The 25,313-nt window shown below is 38.3% G+C and overlaps 1 protein-coding gene across 9 annotated transcripts in view; it reads right to left on the reverse strand.

Annotated features, from left to right (window-relative positions):
* The window catches only part of OXR1 (oxidation resistance 1), a 191,295-nt gene that overhangs the window by 16,443 nt on the left and 149,539 nt on the right, over positions 1-25,313 (reverse strand). For 6 of the 9 annotated variants that reach the window (XM_081918729.1, XM_081918726.1, XM_081918728.1 and 3 more), the window contains 7 exons: positions 23,726-23,833; positions 22,503-22,622; positions 21,639-21,791; positions 18,045-18,229; positions 14,341-15,059; positions 12,223-12,388; positions 11,338-11,494 (listed from right to left, as the gene is read on the reverse strand). In XM_081918729.1, coding sequence (XP_081774855.1) covers positions 11,338-11,494; positions 12,223-12,388; positions 14,341-15,059; positions 18,045-18,229; positions 21,639-21,791; positions 22,503-22,622; positions 23,726-23,833 — 1,608 coding nt within the window. Of the gene's footprint in view, positions 1-2,820; positions 2,959-11,337; positions 11,495-12,222; positions 12,389-14,340; positions 15,060-18,044; positions 18,230-21,638; positions 21,792-22,502; positions 22,623-23,725; positions 23,834-25,313 lie in introns of those variants that run through there. The other 3 variants (XM_081918727.1, XM_081918732.1, XM_081918733.1) reach the window with 3 other exon arrangements.

The raw sequence follows: 25,313 nt of genomic DNA on the forward strand, positions 1-25,313 counted from the left end.
GTTGCCACAGAAAGCAACATAATCCCAAATAAATACAGCATGCCTCCCTTCAGTAACAAGACATATATGTGGGCGCCACTGTGCTAGCTCACAATGGTTAAGCTCTTCGCACTTCTCCTCTGCTAGGAATAGAAGGGAGGATGGGGGCTCAATCCTTGCATTCAATGAAATCTGGAGACGCTTGAGGAAGTAGGAGAAACCAAGTCAGTGCAAACATGAACTGAGTAACAAAGGCAAATAGTCTCTTGTGCACTGTGAGGTACTGGCACACATACACACAAGCCTGCAGGTGTAGATATGTGAAGGTCCATAAAAATAGGAAAAATTTCGAGGGAAGAATTTAGCCCCCTTGCCAAGAGGAGGGAATAGGGGGGGGGGCACAGAAAAAATCTAGTTCTCCTCCCTTCAGATTTCTCCAGGGTACTTCACCTTCTTCACCATGTTGTCAAAACCTCATCCAAGATGTCACACAGCTACCCTTTGGGGAAAATGGTTACAATGGCAGGTGAAGTCTGGATCCCCAAACTGAAATTAAGAGCATACCAAATTTCATTTAATCCATGTTAGAAATGGTCGCATGTAAGGGCAGAAGAGGTTGGGAAAGTTCATGCAATATGCAATCAGGGCGAACATTTTACAGATTTGTTCAAGCAGGTAAGGTAAAGGTATATGACCCCTGGATGGTTGAGTCCAGTCAAACGCGACTATGGGGTGTGGCACTCATCTCGCTTTTTAGGCTAGGCTGAGTGAGCCAGCATTTGTCCACAGACAGCTTTCCAGGTCATGTGGCCAGCATGACTAAACTGCTTCTGACACAATGGAACACCATGACAGAAGCCAGAGCACACGGAAACGCTGTTTACCTACCCACCACAGCAGTACCTATTTATCTACTTGCACTGGTATGCTTTCGAACTGCTCGGTTGGCAGAAGCTGGAACAGAGCAATGGGAGCTCACCCCATCGTGCAGATTCAAACTGCCAACCTTCTGATCAGCAAGCCCAAGAGGCTCGGTGGCTTAGGCCACGGAGAACATGGGTGGTGACCCATGTTCAAGTACCAGGAGTTAAATGAGGATGTACTCAACCAGTTAAAACAATTAGAGTTAACAAAGAATACAGAAAGAAGGAAAGTGATTCAAAATAGCTAATATGGTACACATTTTAAAATCAACACCCCTAAAATGCTGTTTTAAGTAACTTCAGAATTAAATAAAATAATTTTTGATTAAAGGAGGGTAACCTTCAGACGGCCTACAGAAAGAATTCTGTTCTGGTGCTGCACTGCAATAATCTCAAATGACACAATACATTCAGAATTGAATGCAGTAATTTAGGTTTTTTACCACCATCCTGTGTAAATCCAGAGAAACATCTCAGCTATGTAAAGGATTCCAGGCAGCATTCTTATACCCACCCTAGCACTTTCTATTTATTCTGCTATCTCACATATTTAGTGCTTTGAGGACGCTACTCACATTTTACAAACTCTGGGTTTTAGAGCATTGTGAGAGTGAGATGACAGGCCTCAACTTGATGTAAAACTTAAAAGAGCTTTACCTTTAATTATGTGTCAAAATGTTTGGTAATGGAGACATCTTATCTCAGAAAGAGATGTACAAGCAAGAAAAAATGTCTAAGTATGATTTCTATACCTGCACACAAAGTTTCTCCCCATAGATGAGCCACTATTTTCCATTCCTCATTTCCAATTACATTACATGTATTGTAATGTATTATGTCTGTTTCTAAACAAAGAGAATAGAATGCAAATGACAGTGCCTGAAAATATGCCCAGACCCCAACCCTAATTGTCAGATTATTTCCTTTCCTATATGAACAAAAGAGAAAGGATCAAAACTGATGCAATTACCAAGACACAGAAAAAATGTGGTGTGTGTCCCCCTCCCCCAATTGCCTTAATTGGTCCTATTTTCCAATTTCAGATTCTTAAATCAGATTATCATGAAATACCACTGTGACAAACACAGAAATATAGAATTTGGCATGAAGTACAATTCCAGTTAGCAACTGCTTACTGTGAGGAAACACTCCTCCCTCCTGAAAGATGAATTAGTTTATACAAGTCACCGTAAGTTCTGCAGAAAGTAGCCTTGCAACTACAAGCAGAAAATCCATGCTTTTATAATGCACTTGGTTACAGAACTTCTCTCAAGTATTCCACATGCAGTTCCTTGCTTCCTGTTTATGGCAGTTACACAAGGGACTCACTGAGCTACAGTGACAAGCCAGACACAGTGACTATCCTCCATTTTATTAAAAAAAAACAACAACTTCAGTGGCACTAATTGCTTCCTACGAATCATTTTCAAAATACTAACATATAAAATAAAGATAAAATAAAAATAAACTAACTTCTGCACACTGGATTTCAGATTCAATACAAGGTCTTGGGATACAATTATTTAAACTTCATATTTAACATTTGGAAAAACGTGCGTATTTTTAGATTAATGCTATGGTTTGTAAATAATCTTTAGCTAAAATACACAAGAACAAGCAAGTTGCTATAAGAAACTTCCCAAAAGGCATTTTCCCTCAATGCCTACAACAAATTGCTACATCCTATGTTTAAACCAAAACACTTTAAAGCATTATGCTCAGGTTGCAAAGTTCACCTATTAAGTAAATATTGCACTGTTCAGAATTACAGTATCTTTGCAAGGCAACAATTATCAAAAATTTAAAATTCTGCAGGTAATCTTACAATTAATAAAGCAGGAACTACTGCTAGTTTGCCATGGTATCATCATCAAAATGACGGCCAAAACATCAATAAAATATTTCTCAAAGGAATTACCAGGGTATATTTATTTTTCATTGAATGGTGCTTTCTTCCTTTCTTGCCATACCAGAAACGAATCATTTCCCTTGGAAAAATAAATTAAAGCAATTTTAGCTTTACAGGAGGATTTCCACACAACATTCTCTCTACCTGCTTTCAATTCCAGGCACAGAAGAGTCTTGCTAGAAGACAGAATAACTTGCTAGTCACAGACAACTGACTGACAGGACAGAAAGCTAATCGGTGAATAGTATGCATCCACTGGGGTGTGTCTTGCCTGGTGAATGAACAACAGGAATGTTTCTATATTCAAGGGAGGTTGTAGTGCACTAAAGTGCTCAAAAGGCTGAATAGTTTAAAGAGACAGAACAGTATTTTAGAATCTAGTAAGAATTATGTCAAAACAGAACTGTATCTCTTCAAGAACAGTGTTAACCCACAATTAAATACATAAAATGAAAACTGCCATTTGTTTCAGTTAACTAATTTTAATAAGCTACACTTGTTCTTTTTTTTGTGATCACAACTTTTCTGGAAGATATCTGATTGACATTTTGCACTTAAATCTTTGCAGAAAAATATGCTTTTAAATAACACACATTGCTGAAAGTATGCTAGCCAGCCATCTCAGCTGTTCTGTCTGATACAATTGTGTAGTTGAGAAGTATCAAAAGGGAAAGAGGGAGTTCTATGCATGTAGGTAGACAACTGGGCAGTGTCTCATGGGATAACCTGAACCCCAGGTTTCTCAGGTGTAAATGGAAGTAACAGTGCCATCAATATTAACATTTTGAAATATTTTGAGGGGGGATCCTTGGGCACCTGAGACCAAGGGCACAGGGTGTGCATAATATACATTTTTGTGTCTGTAATGCTTTACTTCTAAAGCATTACAGACACAAACATGTATATTATGCACACCCTGTAACTCAGTCTCACAGACACACACAGTATACCCCATGAAAACTGATTGTATATGCAGTATACAGTCTGTGTATGCGGTAACATATAATAGTACTACAAAAATGTTTCACAAAGTAGCAGTTTCACACATTACTCTAGCTTAAACTTCTACGAAGAAAGTGATAATATGCCTGTACAAGCCTTGAAAAAGAATTACGCAGCATAGGAAGTGTACCTTCCCACATCCCGATAATGTTTATAAAGATGTCTAGTTGAACGGGCACAAGCAAGATTTGTACCAATAAAAAAATTATTACATGAGCAGCACAGATTTTATACAAAACCCTATTTAAACAATGTATCATGTTCTTTGTTGACGGAAATGAAGCACATTTTGGCCTTACAACAACAGTTAGGCAATAATAATAATAATAATAATAATAATAATAACTGTCTGATGCCACCCAGTACCTTTCATCTGCAGCTGGGGTTTCCCCAGATTGCTGGACAGGGTGAAAAATATAGACAGGTGAACAAAGGATTTAAGTCACCACACAACTCAAACCTTTGCACTACAGCAAATTCCCTTGGTACATTTCTTTATTTCATATGAAATAATTTAAATTGTACAATGACAAACCTACTCACATAAATTAGCTTTGGTTGCTACGTGGAAAATATGTATATTCTCCTCCTTTCCCTGCATGTGGAGAGAAGAGACAAGACGTGCTATGCTCTGGTCTACCACACCCCCCTTACATTTCACAATCGTTCCTCAGAGGCAGAGCGTTATAGACTTTCCTAGCTGGCCTGAGGTCCTGCAATATACAGGCTTTACCTCTACACACCCATCTTGGCAGGTATTTTGCTGGCTTTGTAGATGAAGATTAGATGGAAAAACCTGATCACCTTCCTGTCAGACAATCCTGACTGGAAAGCATCATCTGTACAATGAATTCAAAATTGGAAGGATGACAGAAAGAGCTGAAAGGTGCATGCGGTACAAACAGGCTGTTATTGGATAGCAACAGCATCACTGTGTGCGTGTTCCCCATAACCAGGTCAAGCAAGACATAGCTGACTTCCCTTGTGAAGCATAAAGTTGTTGGGGGTGTCTGTCTCTCCATTTCTGTGTTATGCCACACTGCCTATGGGAGCCAACCTGTATTATACCACATCTTCCCTGTGGCGGTGACTGGCACTCCCAGTACACTCGGAAAATTGAAATGTGCCTACTAGTCCAAAAGGTTTGGCAACCCTGAGCTAGGGAGTTAAGAATTCACTCTCACAAGATGCAGTGATGGCCCACAACTTATTTTATTTATCATATCTATATCTATTGGCCTTCTTCCTAAAGGAGCCCTGAGCAGCAGTTTGGATGGCTTTAAAAGAAGATTAGACAAAGTCATGAAGGCTGGCTATATTCTATCTCCACTGTCAGAAACGAAGTGCTTTTGAATACCAGTTGATGAGAACACTATTTGTGGTTCTGGGCTTTCCATGGGTATCTGGTGTGAGAACAGGTTGCTGGACTAGACGGACCTTTGATCTGAATCAGCAGGGCTCTTATCTTCTTATGTAAAGGTAACTTCTATCATCAGGTTACAGGCGAGAGCCACATACTAATGTTCCACTAGTGTTAGTAGTCTTTATTTACAAAACCTAAGTTGTTTTTACAAAAACATCATGATGCATATTTCAACATGGCTAATCTCAAAATGATGGTAACATATGGGCCTCTGGGGGAAGTTATTTTGTTCTAGTTTGTTACAAAAGCTAGTTCAGGATTACAGATGCCAAGTTATTTCAGCTGTGTGCAATGCACCTTGAAATGATTTGTGTATTTTGCTATTCCCTTGATACAGGATAGGTAGCAAAGTTGTTAGGAAGAATCACTAAAAAGGGAACACAAACTGAGAGGAAGAAACTAAGAATTTAGTTTTTACTGTAGTTTCAAATTCTTCTAATGACCAGCTGGAGTGAAAAAGCTCAAGAGGAGAAACCAAAAGTTGGTGGCCTCTCAACTGCACTAGGAGAGACCACCTGAATCCCTTCTCTTCTGTCCTCAATCACAGCCTGATATAATAGGTACTGCAAAGTGGCTGCTGAGGGAGGTTGATATAATGGCTGCTGTCAGGTGACAGTTCTGCCAGGTGCTTTATAGGAATATTTAAATCAGCGCAGTATGAAAAAAGTATTTGATTTGTCTCTCGCAAACACAATCATATGTAGCAGTACACCTAGGGAGAGCAATAATATGAAGTTGACAACATGTCATCTTACAAGGCTTACACTCTTTTTAAATGTCAATTTTGCCCTCAAAATTGATATATGACAATGAATGGTTTACAACCTACACATGCACATTTAAAAAAAAAATCCTGCCTCTTGTCAAAAGTTATTTTGACCTTGATACCTTTAACTTTGACATAACACGCAGGGAGACTCGCAGAGCATTTGAATTCTCAGAGCCATGAAGAGGAATGTAAAGAGAACAAACTAAAAACAGTATTTAGAGACTGCAGAATCTTATTTCAAGGCTTATTAAAGAAAGGTGGGGGAAAGTTTCACGGTTTATTAGTAACGGGAATTAGTCCAAATATTGGAAAGCATCCAAATCCTAATATTACTTACTTACTTATCAAACCTTTATTAGGCATTATGCGAATAAAACCATAAAAGAGAAAATAACATATAAAGGCCTTGAAATATATATAAAAGGGCAGCAGTTGGCTACATACATATATACATATATATACATATAGAGTCAATGGTTTTCTTTGTTAACCTGCTCCTTGGAGGACTGCTACCAAAAACTCGGCTACCCCCGCCATTACCCTTTGGTCAACGTCGGATAGGTAGAGTCCCACACATTCACCTTGCTGGGGTTCCAGACCACCCGAGAGAGGGGACAGCACGCGTTGACGGAGCGTACTGTACAATGGGCAATGAAAGAGAATATGCTCTACAGTGTCCGGGACATTCATAGAACATCTGCAGAATCTCTTGTTTCTAGGAATGTTTTGATATCTTCCCCTGACAAATGCTGAGGGAAAAACATTCAAACGGGCCAGCATAAAAGCCCTACGTTGGGCTGGGATTATTAATTTAGTGACGTAATTGGCTCTGCTATCTAAGATATTTAAATCATAGAATATGGGGGAGCAAATTTTGTTTACAGCTGCCATAATATTTTGTCTCTCGACATCCTTTAGTCTAGTTAGGATATTATGGAAAATGTATTGCTCATTAGAATTGTACAGGGGCTCCAGCTCGATGCCTAAAGATTCAATCTTTTTTTCGAGGTGCTGATACCATCTTGATTTATAGGAGTCATTGAGCAAATCAGCGAGCAGACTTGATGGAGGGCAGCGAAAATGGCAGCGTAACCAGTACTTTATTGAGGTGGACCATGCCCAATATTCCATTGTGTGTATGCCTATTTCTGCACACATTGTTTCATATTTGATCATAGCTGGGAGTCCAAGAATACGTCTCAGAAAGCTGGAGTGAATCTTTTTTAAATCACTGTTATATGCTTGGACCCATAGCAGGATTCCATAGAATATCTGGGATTGCACTTTTGTTTGAAATATCTGATTGGCCGCAGGAATAAATTGATTACCTTTCTGATAGTAAAAACGGGCAACTGCTGATGAGGTGCACTTTGCCTGTTTTATGGCGTTTGTGCGATGGGTTGCCCACCCTAAATTGCTCTGGAATAAGATTCCCAGATACCTATAGATTTTCACTTGTTGGATTTCTTGCCCTCTTATTTTCCATTTCTCTAATTTCCAACCATTCGAGAAGACCAAAATTTTTGTCTTCTCATAATTTATAGAGAGTTTGTTGCATTCGCAGTAAAGGATCAGTGAAGATATAAGACGTTTCAGACCCAAGCTCGTTAATGATAGTAGGACAGCATCGTCTGCGTATAATAAGAGAGGAACTGGTTTCTGATTAAGTTTAGGGGCATGTGATTCTATTTTTTGAAGGTAATCTGGCAAGTCTGATAAAAATAAATTAAATAGAAAGGGGGCAAGGATACACCCTTGTTTTACCCCTTTCGAGTTAGGGATGTCTGATGAAAGGTGACCTTTGGTGTTAAGTTTGACTTGACAGGTATTGGAAGAGTGTAGATTTTGCATTAGAATCAATAAGCGCTGATCAATTTTTAATTCTGCGAGTTTCCTCCACAACTTTGGGCGGTCAATTGAGTCGAATGCACCACGAAAATCTACAAAAGCAGCATATATCTTAGATTGCCTTTGGAGTCTGTATTTTTCAACCAAGTGCATAAGTATAAGACAGTGGTCTAGTGTAGAGCAACCTTTGGAGAAACCTATTTGTTCTTTCCCTGGTAAATTTAGATTTTTCATCCAGGTAAGGAGTTTAGATAAGAGGTGCTTGGCGTAGATTTTCCCTATCACTGATAATAGGCTTATCGGTCTATAATTCCTTGGTTCTTTTGGGTCGCCATTTTTAAAGATTGGAATAATTATTGATCTTAACCATATCTCAGGTATGATCCCATATTTATCTATGAGAGTAAACAGTTGAGCTAAGGGTTCTGCCCACCAATCTATATAGGTCTTAAATAATTCTATTGGTAGACCGTCTGGCCCAGGAGATTTCCCCGATTTGAAATTTTTAACTATCTCTCTAATTTCCTCTTCCTCTACCCTTGGCCACTCCTGGAGTTTATTAATTTTATTTTTAGTGGTTTCATTTCCTTTAAGTTCACTGTGTAGATTGTTAAATACAGATGTAAAGTATTGGGACCATTTGGATTCTTCAATAAGCATTACACCTGCTATTTGTATCAATACAGGATGTGGTTACTTCAAAACAGCTTCCAATAGAACTGGACACAGGTCAAGAAGATTTATTCTACTGCAGCTTAGCAATACCTTTTGCAGGTTTTTTTTTTTTTATGTTAGTGTGCAGGTGTTACTGGAACTGGAGGGCCTGCGCTAGAAATTGTAATGCAGGTGACCTTCTCTCAAGGGTTGTATTGAGATAAGTTGTATTGTTGTATACCAACCTTGGAGCACGGTGAAGTCCCCCCGAATTTTTCTTATAATTTGGTATAATATTTGAATTGTTTGATTATTGAATAATATGTATAATTTGGAATATATGATGTGGTTTGATTGGATTGTTAAAATGGAAAATTTAATAAATATAATTTTAAAAAGAGAGAAGCTGTATTGTGCTGGCAGGAGGGGCAGTCCATAAGTTAGTGGTTCCTCCCATGTAGAAAAATATATCGCATCTGATGTTAAACAGAAAACAATCTGAACAGGTATTTGCATTGGAAAGACAGTTCCAACAAGCTTACAGTCATTCACCTTTTTACTATTTACCACACCCACCAGCATCATGTATTAGTAATTTTGTGTTGAAATAGGCAATGCGTGCACATTTGTTAATTGTCTTACACAAAATTGATATTTTTTTTTTAAAAAAAGTTTGCGTTACTGTATGTATATCACACACAAACCTAACTGTGAAACTAACAAACCACACTCTTGCAAACGGCAATAAGCACTCCAGTTGAATTCCTATTTTTTAAAAAAGACTTGACAGTACAAACCTATGTATGTGTTTAGAGAGTCTTACTCCAGTGAGTGTGCGTGGGAATGCAGCCGGAGATGGTAAAGATGTAATATGGTACCTTTCTATAGGGGTAAAATGCTGCTTTGATCAATGTTATATATCACTAAAGTCCTTCTTCCCTTTTTCCATCTGGAAAGTGCTGAAGTGTAAATTTGGTGAATTTACAAGATAAACTACGGACTTGATATACTGAGCAGTAAATGGTAAAGTTGGGGACCAGAAAACCAATGTTCTGTACATCAAAATCATTTAGCCCAGAACTGTATGTTGCTGACATCATAGCTCAAAGCAGCCTTTTTTTTCTAGAATAAGTTTAATAAAAAAAAAACCCAGACCAGAAAACCCCCCACAAAACCTCCAAACCCCATAAAACACTTAAAGAGTAACAGAGGCATTAAAATGTCTATCATCAACAATACTGTTCAACTGTTTCTACCTTTAACACCAGATACGCAAAGGATCATCACTAGGCTTTTCTGCATCTTTTTCTCTCAACAATCCACAGCTATACACCAGCAATATCTGAGTAGGTAACTTACAGACTGCCCACACACGCACTAGGGAATTAATATTGCTGTTTCACTACACAGACTAAATCAAAGACAGGCATACTCTTCCAGTAGCAATAACCTACTGCTGGCAAGAAAGCCATGAAATGGTTGACTTCAGGAATCTTTGTCCTGAAAGCTCCTGTAAGGACAGCAGAGTATACTAAAAATGGATATAACAATGGTCACTTGCGTTCCAAGAGAGCAACTCAGTTTTCATTATTTCAATGTCCAAACCATAACTCCCTCTGCTTTTTATGCTCCTTCCTTTTAAAATGAATCTTCAAAGACTGCTAATATGAGATTCTGATCTCTCAGAAAAGAAAGTGCATGGACTAAAAGCATTAACATTTGCAAACTGACTTTTGCTAGAATATTCATGAAACGCTCTCAGTAATCACTGAATTCCCATAACAAAAAGTATATAACAATATACCTATTATATGGAAATTTTATTTTAAGTCTATTTTAGATTCATAAAATGGCAATATCAAAATACTGAAAAACAAATGTACATTAAACAAACAGTCAATAAAGCAGAATTCATTGTTTTCCATCCCAGAGATGCTTAATTTTATATGTAATCTGTTTCTGCACAGATGTCATATTAAAATTCACTCATATTTTCCTGTCTTGATTTCGTAACTAATAAAAAAAATACAGCAGATTCTGATTCAAATCCAGGAGTAACACACTGTAACGTTTAGAATCAAGACCAGCAACTGGAACATCTACAACATCTACAAAAGATGAACCAAGCAAGTCTTCATGAGCACAACAAGCGTACACTGAGTCACATAATATTATGGAGTACATAAGTGCGTGTGTTTAGGACACCAGCACACAACTAAAATAACATGTTAAGGGTATGTACATAAATACATACATACATTATACTAGAAACTAAGCCCGGGCAACACGAACATTTGGTTTATTACATGTACAAATTAACATGCAGGTCTATTTTTCCTTTCGCAAAACAGTACAAAACTGCATATATCTTTTGCAAGGTAGCAACTGTTTGAGCCAAAAGCTCATCGGTTTCTTTAGCAATGAACAAATGTAATGGTAATCTGACAGAACTTTTCAAACTGGGAAAAGAAGCAGGGTGAGGAGTGGGAACTGATTGAGATAAGTAAAATAGTGTGGGGTGGGCTCAATTCCTTCTCAACAAGCTTGCAATTCATGGAGAAGAAAAGCTGCTGGGAATGAAAGTCTGATAAGGAAAATGTTTTACACTTTCCCTTCTCCGATTGCAAATTGGCTTTTCCAATTTAAACAGAGTCAGACTACATGTTATATACACACCTGCATGTAACAGTAGTTTGGCTCAAAAATAGAAATTGCATTAAAAAACATCTAATTTATATTTCCCCCATGGACATTCTTCATATAGAAAGTTGAAATCTTCCAAACAAAAGCTAGGTCTTCCAGTCATTAAGAAATCTTTAAAATCACTTACCTCCCACTCCTTAGCAGATGCTTCATTAATTGAATCTTCACTGGCTTCAGACTCAAATTTTTTTATCACCATAAACCCAGGCTCTCTACTGATCTCCTCTGTATCTGTATATATTTCTGGACTCCACTGAACAAAAAAGGCATACAGATGCTCAGTCCTTTCAGAGAGCAAAAGAGAAAAGTAGTTACTGAACTTTCAAACTTATACATCTTTCAAATTTCTTCCAAATACCTTTCCACTGTTGCTTATACACTATTCTCTTTGAAAAGAACGAACTTGAGTGAATGTTCATTACAATTTTTAATAATGTATTCCAATGAAAATTTAGAATGCAATCACTCAGAAGCATAAAAGGGACTACTAATTTTTCTGGAAAACTATTGTATTGTACTTCATTCTTTCGTCACTCATCCCTAAATAAAACTAGTAGTATCAAGAGCCATCTTCCAATTGTTTACAGACATACTGACTAGTAGCCACTGAAAACCTTATCCATGAATTTGCCTAAACAAATTTTAAGCCATCAGCACAACTTGCGACAGTGAAGTCCATAAATTAAGAATGTGTGTCTTTCTCAGGCATCAATAATATTGGGGAAGCCCAGGTAAACCCTGCCTCGCATAATCAGTCACAAGATGTGGTGCGCACACATCATTTTAATGGTAATGCCCACTAACTTTTTGGGGGGTGGTCCCTTCAAATATTTTATTGGAGGGGTCAAATGGACCTCAGCCCCTACAAGTTGGCTCCTATGAGCTGAAGACTTTCGGAGTCTGGTAGAAAAATAGTTTGGTATACTGAAAGAAAGCAGCAATTGTTAAGCTGAAAAGTGTCAAGGCACTCCTTTATGATGGCTATATTTACAGAAAAGCGTTCCCATCTTACCTTTCTTGCGGCACAGCAAACCAGTACTCATGTTTCTTATCTCTCTGTGCATACTGTTGCATGGATGCACTTGCCTGTGATACAAATGTTTTTCTCATTGGCTTGCCAACTCTGAGACATAAGAACTTGTGTAATCGATGTCTTCTCTTCTCCTTCGTTAGAGAACCTTTCATTAAAGACGATATTAAATGTCAGGTCTTTCTTGGCAAGTTTGATCAGGCAGTTTACTAATGCAGCAAAAGCAACATGGGAGGCAGCAGTTATGAGTTACTGGTCTGTGAAGCCACAAGTAGGTGCTGTGATTCTTCAGTGGTTTGACTTCACCCCCGGAGGCACACTCCATTGTATCTTGAGTCAGACTGATGCCAACAACTTATAAATCTCTCTAAAAGGTAAAGGGACCCCTGACCATTAGGTCCAGTCGTGACCAACTCTAGGGTTGCGGTGCTCATCTCGCTTTATTGGCTGAGGGAGCCAGCTCTGCTTTTATGCAACTGCATGTTGGATAACCCCTCTCCCCCTAAATGTGCCCTTCCAGTTCCTGTGGTAATTGCATTCAGACAAAAAATATGTATACCCTTTCCAGTTGCTCTCTTTTCTCACAGCTTGAACTCACCCAAGAAAGAGTCATTTTCTCCTCATCTGTGCAACTAAAATCCTGGTTAATCTCTTATTGTGTCTTGAGTTTCTCAGTGTTCTTTTCTTACAAACACTTTGTACTGTATCCTGAAATCTGCTGTCTGTCTTTTTAAATACTCCCCCCCCTCCCTTTTCACAGGATTCCCCATTTCATCTATTGAAACTCCTTTAAATGCTTTCCTTCTCTATCTGAACTGTCCTCATTACTTTATCTCTGTGCACTCTTTCATTCTTCCAAAACTAACCTTTGAAAACTGACTTTGGTGTATAAGCCCAATATAGATTGGAATCCAAGTACCTGAAAGAGCATCTTTCTCACTACCAGATCAGGCCTTAAGCCAGGGCTGCAGGAGATGGCCTGGCTGTAATTCCATCAAAAGCCACAGTAGTATGATGACACAGGGCAACATCTTCTCTCTCATGGCATTCCTTTCCATTGGAGATACAGTTGTCCAACAGCTTTGTATGTAAATACATATTTTGGCTAGGCCAATGAATTACCTTTTTGCTGCTTTCATTATTGTTGTGGGTATGGTTTTTACACTATAGAAGTTTACCATCATAAATAGTTGACTTTATCTACTTAGGTTGAGACTTTTATTCTAGTATGGCCTTTTATTGTCTAGCATGGCCTTTTATTCTAGTATGGCTTTTTTATTTATGATTTTTATTGTCTAGTATGGCTAGGCAAAAACAAGTAAGTGACTGTTGCATCTGAAACAAAAGGGTTATAAATGTTAAGCCACATAACAGTGTCTTCTATTAGCAGTGGGGAACTTTGTGGCCTCTACATGTTGTTGGACTCCAATTCTCATTATCCCCAGTCAGCATGACCATGGGTCAGGGATCATAAGAATATAAGCAGAGCCTGCAGGATCAGGCCATGGCCCATCTAGCCCAGCATCCTGTTCTCACAATGGCCAACCAGATGTCTGTGGGAAAATCCATGTTAAATAAAGCTACTTGTTGTTCTCAGAAAATTAATGTATTAAAAGCATTTCTCTTCCATCTTTCCATTAAAGGATCCCCAAGTGTTTCATGCAAAGAATGTTACATGAGAAAAATGCTAAATGTTTACTTAACTGGCATACCTGTTGCTCATAATCTACAAACCGTGTTCTGAATGCAAACGTGGTAAATACTTCCAAGACACGTTTTATCACTAACAACGGGAGCTATTCAATGATGTGTGATAAGGATACCTCAAATAACAAGATGCTAAAAAAACTACTTTGTGTTCATTTAATTTTTTTTAATAATACAGACAAACTTATGACGCAAATTTATATTTAATCATCTTTAATGTAGGCATAAGTAATTCTTCCAGCTATGACAACTACTTCTCTTCATCTGTCAGTGGACTAAGCTGGTATAGGAATGGGCTATATTTTCCAGGCACACCACTGCTAACTATATATATATATATATATATATATATATATATATATATATATATCACTCTAATATTTACTTACTTACCTTCTATTGTTCCATCAGCTATTGCTACTTTGTGCTTCATTTCCTTATGTGCATCTTGGTGCATGTTATCCCTTTGTTGTTTAGTTTGTTGCATAGTATGGCTCTTCCAAAGTTTCCGCAGCATATCAATATCTGTCTCAGAATCTTGAGTTGGCTCTTTCACAAGTTGCCCCTTATTTGTAGCATCCCTTTTAGAATCATTTTCTTCAGAATGCAAACACTCCTCACCTTCTGGTACATTTTCCTGATCTGTGCCATGTGGTGTCTCTTGAGCATCAGCAGTAGTTCCGTCTACAGTGTCTTGTACTTCTTTTAGTGTTGTGTCTGCCGATTCTGACCCCACAGTATCGCTAACAGACTTGCTGCCATCATTCAAAGGATGTTCTAGACTGGAGTTTACATTACCAAGTACACTGGCAGAGTCTGAAATAGCTGTTACATGTTCTGTGGCAGTCTGATTTACTGTTTGGACAGATTCTGATGAGGCTCCAGAAGATTTGTCTTGCCGAAGTTCATCCGAAGAAACAAGCTCCTCCCTTATCGGAGAGAGTTCTGATTCAGTGAACACATCTTCCGAAAGAGACTCCTCTGTGCTCCTCGGAGCAGTGCTGGCACTATCATTCCCTGTATCTCGCATCCTTGAGTCCATTTCATCAGTATTGCTTCTTGCGATTTTCCTGAAATGGTAGAGATCTTTTACAGACAATTGATCCACATCACTAAAAGAAAAGGGGAAAAAGGGGGGAGCTTTATGTTATAATCTAATAAGCTAGACAACACCTATGTTTTTACTAGCCACATTTTAATTGTGTAAGTTGGGAGGCTTATTGCATATGACTCTCCATCAAACTCAATTCCACAATGTACCTTCTTGCTTTATGGCAGATGGATGGATGGACCAGATATGCCTTATATTTAAGCACAACCCTGAGATTAATGCTCTACCTACTGAGCTATCCCTCCTGTTTATTTGATGGTTATAAACATTTGAGAGGCTGGAATAGATGCAATTCCATCTTCTCCAGTTCTGAATTTTGCACAATAAATGGTTTAAACCAAGGATGTCCAATAGGTTGATCAGGATTGACTGGTCGATCCCTGGGAGGTTCTGGCCAGAACCCCCCAAAAACGGAACTAGGGTAGATCACTGCCATTTTTTCCCCTGTGAGTAGATCGCAGTCTCTTGGGAGTTGGACATCCCTGGTTTAAACAAACCATTTTTTGTACAAAGTACCATGAATCCAGTATTTTAAAATGAGGCAAGCAGTTGATGATTGGAAAGAGATATTCTATACTACAGTGATAAACACGTTATATTCCAATTGCAAATACAAAACGGACTGACATCTTGTTAAACAGTATATTATAAAACTGAATACAAGTGTTCAAATGAAAAATAACAATGCTGATGTGATACTGAAGATAAGAAGATGCAAAACTGTTTCTCTTTCTTCTTTTCAGCTTTATACAGGCAGAAACCTTTTACTATTAAAGTATTTCTTAATGCCAAACCATTTTTTACTATTGAAAGTAAATAAAATTATTCAACAAAGCTCAGAAAACACATTAAAAACCTTTACTAAGAAAGACTGCAGCACTCTTTATCCCTCACCACTTCAAAGAGCAACATCCAAAAGAAGGCACATGGGCTTGCCTGTGTCTGAAAGGCTTTGGGCACTTTGCAAACACAAAACCAAAGCCATACCCTGCCCTTCCTCCTGAGAAATGACCTGAAGAGAGATACAGACTCATTTTCCTATTGAACAGAATCCTCCTCCCTCCACTAAGCTTAAAGCCCAAGAGAAGAGCTAGGGGTTTCCCCTGAAACAGTGCAACAGGTTTCACTATGAGAGCAAATTTATCTGTTTGCTTCCCATAATATGATTGGGGGAAGTTCCAGTGTGGTGATAAGTATTTATTTTTCTGAGTATCTCTAATCATTTAGATCAGAGTATCTCTAATCACTTTTATAAAAAAAAAATTATTTCCGTTACTGAGTCTGTTCTGCCACTAAATCAGTTGGCAGAACTCAAAATATCCTATAAAAGCAACCTAATAATCATATTGGTAGAACATCCTTATCTGCTGAATTAAACGTCTTTCCCAATATTAAGTGATAAAGCATGGAGTCTTCGGATCAGATCATGAAACAAACTCACGGCATAATAGAACAAAGTGACCTTAGGTATCCTACCAGAGTAGGGAATCACATAACATCTGTTTTAATCACAATTCCAAGATGAACTGAGAAAGATTTTATGCCAGCACTGAAAACCAGAACTATGTGAAAAACCTTGGGGTGGTATCCAATAGTAGTTATACTTCAAGTATACTCTTTGAAATCAATAGACCCTTAATCTGTTTACTTTCAGTTATGAGTATGACTTAGATGTCATGCCTGATGTGGTGCCACACACAGTATTCCCACATGGTGGTGGGAAGAGGGGAGAATCAGGGGCAGAGCATTTTTTTCACGTTTAACTGAAAAAGATTAATCTTCTTAAATATTTTGCAGGAAAAAAGCATTCAACTGCAACCAATGCTAGTTAAAAGTGTATAACTGATTAGTGGAAGTTGGTGGAAATATAAAGATAAATAATTGTAAAATACTAAAGAGAGAAGGGATTATGCTTCAGCAATAGCAGAAAAAACCTGGTTGGGATATCACAGGTATTTCTACTCTTAAAAGCAAATGTGAGACGGAAGACATAAGATGGGGCAACACACTTTTATCTCCCTCACTTTTTAAAAGTACATAAACATAGAACCTAATTAAGACTTATTTCAAAGGCTATGAAAGTGGCAAGTGGCACAGAGCAAATACCGGTACTTAGCAAAATCTTACACCATCTTAACTTGAGAACCGTTGTCTAAACTCTGTTCTTCAGGTTCCTAAGACACCAAAAGCATAGAAAATATTTCTACTAATAACATATTTAAATCCCAAGAGAATAACTTGCCTTTAATTTTCTATTAAATAAAAAAGCACACACATCTAATATTCCCTGCACGTTTTCAGCTTACCTACAACATTATTAGACAGAGATGTGCTACTTTCAGAATTTGCTAGGATTGTATTCAATCTGATAATCAAGTGACATGGAAAACTTTTCTAGGGTATGTTTCAAAAAGCCATGAAGTAAAACATGTTTTCAACTCGGCTTGAATTGAGCTGAAACTAATTCTTTTGTTCAGTGGGGGGAAGCAAACAAAGCCAGGAACATTATCTTCACAACTAAGCTAAAAACAACAAAAAGGAACACTGTCTTGAAGGAAGGGCGGGGGGGGGGGGAGAGATCAGCTCTTTTTCTCTGTAAAAGTCATCTTATTATTAGACAAACGTAACAAAAGGTGAACAATATGAACCACTGTGTATAATTTATACTGATTACCTCTTCCTAAACGTTGAATTTTATTGCCTTTGAATTTAAGAAAAATTAAGCTAGTCAGTATTAAGATACTGGCTTTTCCCACACTCATCATTGATGCAAAGAGGGAAAAAGCTGTGCTGAAAGAGAACATACATCACATAAACAAAAGCTAGAGCCTGTCATGTACTTTTTGTTGCCTTAAGTCTTGAATAAAAGAATTTGTATGATGACATAGAAACCACTACCACGCAGTTTAAAAGCAAACCTTGGAACTATAAAAATATATTTATACACATACACACACAGAGAGAGAGAAAATCTAATTTATCTTACATGGGTAGTGAATCCTTTACTTTGCCATCTACAATATCTTTATACATAGCAGCTGACATCACTTCTTCCATTGGACACATGATGCCATAGTCTTCACAACCATTCTCTTGAACCAATGGATCCATTTTATGTGGATCAAACATTATATTATTTGGCGTCACTAGCAGCACACCGTTGACTGTTCCCTAAAATAAGAAGAAAGGGGGCGGGGAAATGTTTGATGACCTAAGATTAGCCAAACGTTTTCAAGGCATTTCTACAAGTAACAGCACTGAATACTGAACATTTATACTAGAAGCTACCTAATGCTCAACACTCCTGTAAGCCATTGAAGGATTGTAAACCAATCCACGAGGAAAACATTTTTCCCTAGTAAAAAAAGATGCCTGAATCAATATTTAGCCATCACTGTTTTAGAAAACGAACAAACTTAGGTCTGTTAACTTGTAAGACTTTTCTCCTAGCGTGCTAGCAATTGCGAAGAGACTCTCTTCCACCTAGATTAGAGAATTGAAAAATTAACTTTATGAAAGCATTTCATGAATATGAATGGGACTGAGCTAGTATCACCTTTGCTTGAAGAATTTAGTTCCAAAGCTAAGAGGTGGTGGGGAAACACCATTAATTTGCCTCTGGTTTCTTTGCATAAATAAAGCAACACAGATGCATGCTAAAAGAAGCAGCCTTCTCTGGGAAACCTACTACAGGGGTACCTCGGTTTACAAACTTAATCCGTTCCGGAAGTCTGTTCTTAAACCAAAGCCATTCTTAAACCGAAACGCACTTTCCCTAATGAGGCCTCCCACCACCAGTGTCCTTCCACCATTTGAATTCCATTCATAGACCGAGGTAAAGTTTGCTAACTACTTCCGGTTTTGCGGAGTTGGTATACCGAATAGTTCGTCAGCCAGGCTGTTCTTAAACTGAGGTACCACTGTAAATAGAGGCATTTTTTTAAAAAAAGAACCTAATCAATCAATTAATCAATCAATCAATCAGAAACATATTAGATTGGGCCCAGTTATGCCCTTTCTCTGATAATGGAAGAGGAGGCAATTTTCACTGGTTCCCCTTTCTCACTACAACCCATCAAAGATCTACCGTATTTTTTGCTCTATAAGACTCACTTATTCCCTCCTTAAAAGGGGAAATGTGTGTGCGTCTTATGGAGCGCATGCAGGCTGCACGGCTATCCCAGAGCCCAGAACAGCAAGAGGGATTGCTGCTTTCACTGTGCAGCAATCCCTCTTGCTGTTCTGGCTTCTGAGATTCAGAATATTTTTTTCCTTGTTTTCCTCCTCCAAACACTAGGTGCGTCTTGTGGTCTGGCTCGTCTTATAGAGCGAAAAATATGGTACTTCTCCAAAACAACGAAGAAAGTGGTGTGTTTAATTATCTGGCAAAGGAGGGGGCAAAACTGTCTCATGGCTCCCTTCTGTCAGTAGGCTTCTGTTGGATCACCAACAGCAAGGGTAAAACTGGATTCAGTCCATTGATTTAATTGAATGTGTCTTGGAGCTCCATTCCTTGGTATGCACCTAAAGTTTATGAAAGTTTCAACATATGGCAAAAAAGCATCAGAATCTAGCTCAAATAAGTTGCAGCAATTATATAATTAATGTAAGCAGGAGCATAAATGAAATCAAATCATGCAATATCTGCATTTAAAATAGATTGTGAAATTCACTACATTTTCTGCTTATTAAATAATGGTTTTATGTAAGGCATGTCATTTCTTAAAGATATCTAATGATTTATATAACCGGAAGTGCATATGATCTATTATTTTTGGAAGGAGAGAGGTTTTGGCGAAAAGCGCTAGCGGCATAAGGGACCAAGAGAAACCTATTCATAGCCACAAGTTATTTTTATTACCAAGCACTATGTTATAATTTTAGAATGTGGAAACAGCTTTTGCAAAAGGTAGGAAATCTATAAGAGGTATACAGTGGGAGCCTAGCTGAACAAGGAATATGAAGAATGTATTATGAGTTTTGAAAATCTAAGGTTACTAATGAAATAAAAGAGCCAAACAAAAGTTAAGATGGTATAGTAACGAAGCTCAGAGCAAATGGAAGCCTTTGGCCAATTTTTAAGGCGGCAGGGGTTCATCAATATACAAGATTAAACCAATGTAGGTTTGTGGATGAACTAAAGTCTAAAAATAAATTCGTGGACTTTTAAGTTCACCTGTCTTGGGACAGAAAGAGAAGGAATCAAATCAAATATAAACACACAATAAGAAAGATTTGAGCTGAAAATAGCAGACACACACTTCTAGAAAACCACTTTATTATTTTTACTGAGAAAGTACTGAGAAAGTTATTTCACATGCCATACCGAATGCACTGCCTTTAAGAAAGATATAAATGTTTTGACAGTTTTTCCTGCACAGTATTTTGGCACTACCAAGCCTCCCACATATTTTATTTTTTAGAAGCAGGCGTAATTCTGCTTTCAGCGTTGTCTATCAGTTTTCCGAAGCCTAAGCTGCATTAATGGCTCTCACATTTTCCTCAGTGTTCTTCTGTGATATAATTGCTACTACTGCTAGATCTGAAAGACAATGGGGCAAGTCTATACAGTTAGCTGTATAGGGGTCATGTTCCAGGGATAGCACATAAAGCTGAAATTGCATATAGTGAAAACAACTCATTGGAACTGCCCCTGCACAAGCACTCTTATCTTCCTGAGCCAGCATGCAGAACAGGTCTTACCCTCCAAGGGAAGCAGAGAACTTTTAAGCTCGCAGTCTTGTTCACCTAGTATGCAAGGTGGAGAAGCTTAAAAGTACTTTCCGCACAGGGAAAACCCAGCAGCAAAAGATCTGTTAAGCTCTCTGCATTCTGTGTGTTTAATTTGTGAAATTTCAACTGGCTGCCTGTCATGCATGTAAAGTTGCAACCGCGTAAGTTAAACGCATGTAAGTTGTGAGTCGACTGCACTAATTTGCCTCAGAAAGCAATACATAAAACTTGTGGCTTGAGAAATTTGCTGCTACTTCTAGCCATTGGTATAAGAAATGAAATAATTCAAACAGAGAATTACACAAATACAGAACTACTGTGGAAACATGCACACAAAAATGTAATTATTTCTAGGAAATAATGGAACACACAATCTGTATGCGATCCTCTCATGTGCAGTCTCTGTTGATTTCAAATCTGCAACTTCCTTCTATTTTACCAAAACCTAATACTATTATGTCAAAAGGCTGAGGTATTGTTTATGGGGTTTTGCTACTGCTATTGACATTAAATTTTTTGGATCTTTATTTTTAGACCTTATTATTTATGTGAAAATTGCTCAGTTTGGTTGTGTACTTTTTGGTGTGTTTTATTTATTGTTTAGGACTACTTTTGTTGTGTTTGTAATTATGTAAATCTTTTCTTGTTGCAAGCCGCTTTGGGTGGCCCAAAAGTGGCATATAAATGTATGAATATGAAAGTGAAAATCTATAATTTTCAAAAGTATAGATTTGATAATTTTAAGTTAAGGTACATTTTAATTGGTGTGAATTAATTGCCAGTAAATCTCAAAAAATGGAAGACCCTCAAATAAACAGCTGAAGCATGACGCTAGAACCTTCTGTACCTTGCTGTTGGTTATGTATTTGCAATTAATTTTGAGAAATTTTTCTGTAAAAGCTTCTTCCTCCTCTGATGTGGATGATACAACTCTTGCAGGCCGAACACATGTGTAAACTGGTGTGGGTGTGGCTTCTTTTCCATGCACCCCATCTGAATCCTACAAAGGGAAAAAACAGTACTATTTTATAATGACTAAAAGTAACACTGTACATTCTTTTCCAAATCCTAGATATCACAGCTTTCAGTTTTTTGAATTTTTAGCTTGGATAGTCGCAGCAAATTTATAAATAAAAAATATACAATATAATATTCTAGAGCCATGGGTACTGTACAAACTCTCTGGGTAAAAGATAGATAGAAAATCCCTATATTAGCATAAAAATCTATAAAGTATATTGAAGGAATTTACAGCCCCTTCCTTAAACAATTTTTTTCTAGCCCCCACCCCTAACTCCCACCAAATTTAGCACATACAGCAAAAAGTCCCACTTACCCCCCCCCCACAAAAGGAGACACCAAGCTGGTAATAATGCCCCTTCCTCAGCTGATCAGTTATGTGCACATGTGAGTGTCTGGGATGGCTACACCTATTTTTAGCCTCACTCAGAGCTAGCATGTGGCCTCCAGAGAGTTGGCCAAAGATGAATGTGGCCCTTGGACCCCCCAAAAATATTAGCCACCCCAGGTCCGAAATCAAATCCTTATAACTCTTTCAAACAATCTACTCAAGATCTTTGCCAACACAGTTTTTGATTTCAAGACACCTTGGCACCAATCAGATCAGTGCAGTTTCAAACATTATCCCTTCAGGAATGTTCTTAAACTTTTAAAAAAAGTTATTTTTCCTTTATTCCAGCAACGTACTTACACTTACAGCTGTCTTCTCAGCCTCTGCTTCTGAAGATGTAGGTGATAAAGGACTTATAGGACTAAGCGAAGGAGAACTTTCCACACTGGAAATATATTCTGGATCAGGAACATATAAAATCTGTAAAAATAAGAAAAATGCTTCCCATTGAGATGTAATCACCAGGACTGAAACGTAAGTAAATTAAGATGGAAATACATTTCATGCAGAGGCTTTGTGTAAGAGATGCTTCAATACATGAATAGACAATTATGAACTGTCACTGTAACTACTTTGAATTCTCAGTGTTCTTTTTTGTATTTTGTGTTCCTCTGATCTCACTCCTCCACATCACATGTGAATATATGCCTGCATCAGACAAATGAGTCATTTAGCTCAGTAGTGCCTACACTACTGGCAGCAGCTCTCCAGGGTTTCAGACATGGGGCTATACTACTGAGCCACGACCCTTAAGAACGTCAGAGCCTGCAGGATCAGGCCAATAGCCCATCTAGTCCAGCATCCAGTTCTCATAGTGGCCAACCAGATGCCTTATTAAAAGACTTCTGCACATGATTATTGGTCAGTTGAGAGCTGAGTGGGTGAAATGATGTGGTAGATGTAAGGAGAGTGATGGTAGCTGAGTGATGGTGTGGAGTTGCATTTTTAGTTGTGGTGCATGCAGTTGAATGTCCTCTCTCTAATGCCTGCCATAATCCTGACTTGTTGTTATACAAGAACCAGAGATCATAGTTTAAAACAAATGCTGGCTAGTTAAATAAGCCAGTTTCATAACCCATGACTTGAAGTGGCTAATTTGTTTGGTTTAAATCATGATCTCTAATTGTATGTAATGAAAAGCCTGGATTCTTTGGAAGCAAAACTAAATGCTAGCAATGCCCTTCTCCCAGCCGCGCAGGAGGCAGCAATGGGAAAGCAAGCAAGCTGAAGGCTTTGTCATTGTTTAGTACTAAGTCTTCTTTCCACTTAAAACATAGAAATGGACCTGGAGTTACAACTTCAATCCAGATCCAGACCAACAAGGGATTGGTATTTGATCTGAGGTTTTGTGGCAAGTTAGGGGAAAACCATTCTCAACCATTTTTTTCAGATTTCCTCCATGGCACAATTAGAGCAGAGTCAGGACCTGTCTTAGACAGCCCGCGATCAGATTTCCCCTAAAAATAGTTTAATATATTTGCCTCAGTTGCTCAGTCTCCCATATGCTATATAAAAGGAAGTACCTGTCCAGGAACGACTGCTCTGGAAAATAGCTTGTTTAACTGGACCAGTTCATTAGGTGTCGTATCAAACTTTAGGGCAACAGTATTCAAAGAATCTCTTGATTCAACCTGTTAAGAAAAGGTAACTAGTGTTGAAATACAGTATTCAAGTTCTATTTAGCTTCAATTCGAAAGCCTACCAGTCTTTACAACCTGTCCAATAAAATATTCTTGTCCAAATCCAACAGGCAGAATGTGGTTTTCTTGATCATGCAGCGGCTTTGCAGACCCAGTTCACATGAGCAAGCTTTCCCTTGTAAGCTTAGCGTGGCACAGGTTTATCACCAATTCCCAGAATGGAAGATGGCAGGATTTTCAAGGAGATGCTCTATGGAGCTGCCTCAGGCACCAGGCCCATTGGCAGACCAACTCTGTGTTACAAGAATGTCTGTGAATGTGACATGAAGGCTGGCAACATCAACCCCGCCATGTGGGAATCCTTTGGAGACGACCACAGCATCTGGAGACAACCAGTCAAGTTGTGTATCCACAGCAGTGACCAAAGGAGGAATGAGCACTGGGAGGAGTGCAGAAAGAAGAAACGCCATGGTACAACTGCAACAGCACAATCAGAGGCCTCCATCTGCCCTAGCTGCAACAAGGCATCTCTCACACACATATCAGTCTCTACAGCCACAGTAGGCGCTGTAACTCCCCAATGGTTTGATTTCACCTCCGAAGGCACACTCTTCCATTGTCTCTTGAGACAGACAGATGCCAACCAATAACTAACCGTATCTTGGTTCTCCTGGATATGGTTCCTAAGGAGCTTCCTACTCATGTTATTTTCAAGATCACTTACTAGCCTTAACCATGCAGAGAACTGTACAGTGGTACCTCGGGTCAAGTACTTAATTCATTCCGGAGGTCCGTACTTAACCTGAAACTGTTCTTAACCTTATTTATTAAATTGGCATATCACCCTTCATCTGAAGATCTCAGGGTGGTTCACAGCATAAAAATACAAGGTAAAAACACAAAATACATAACAAAAATAAAACACTAACCCTCATTCCCCCCACCTCCTCCTAGAGACATATTTAAAGTAGTACATAGTGCTACTTTGGATACAAACCACATCTCCTCAGAAATAAATATTATTGAATGCAGTGTGACATTCCCAGGTGAGTGGGTTTAGGACTGTAGGTTTAACTACCTGCCTTGGAAATACCATAAAGATAGAAATTCAAACAAACATATATGCTACTAGTGCATGGAAATGGGTGGGGACAGGGAGAAGAGGCAATACTTTGTCAGTAAGAGGAAAGTGAATAAGGGAAATGAACTCCAAAGTATTATGCAACAGCTACATTTAACATTTTAAAGTAGAAAATTGTAACAGTGTTGGATGAAAGGTTTTCAATCTCTTCTGTAATCTGTTATCACTCTAGGATGGAACATGCAGTAAGAAGCAGTAGAACTGGCAGTAATGAAACTGTGAGGGTCTAAATTACTACTGCTAAACATTGTTTTAAATCAATGTTTTAAACTCCCTGCCAATTAATTAAGAGTGGTATATGTTCTGCACCTTATTTAGTCTGAATACTAC

The sequence above is a fragment of the Podarcis melisellensis genome (assembly GCF_964234715.1).
Source record: "Podarcis melisellensis genome assembly, chromosome: 7".
Taxonomy (NCBI): Eukaryota; Metazoa; Chordata; class Lepidosauria; order Squamata; family Lacertidae; genus Podarcis; species Podarcis melisellensis.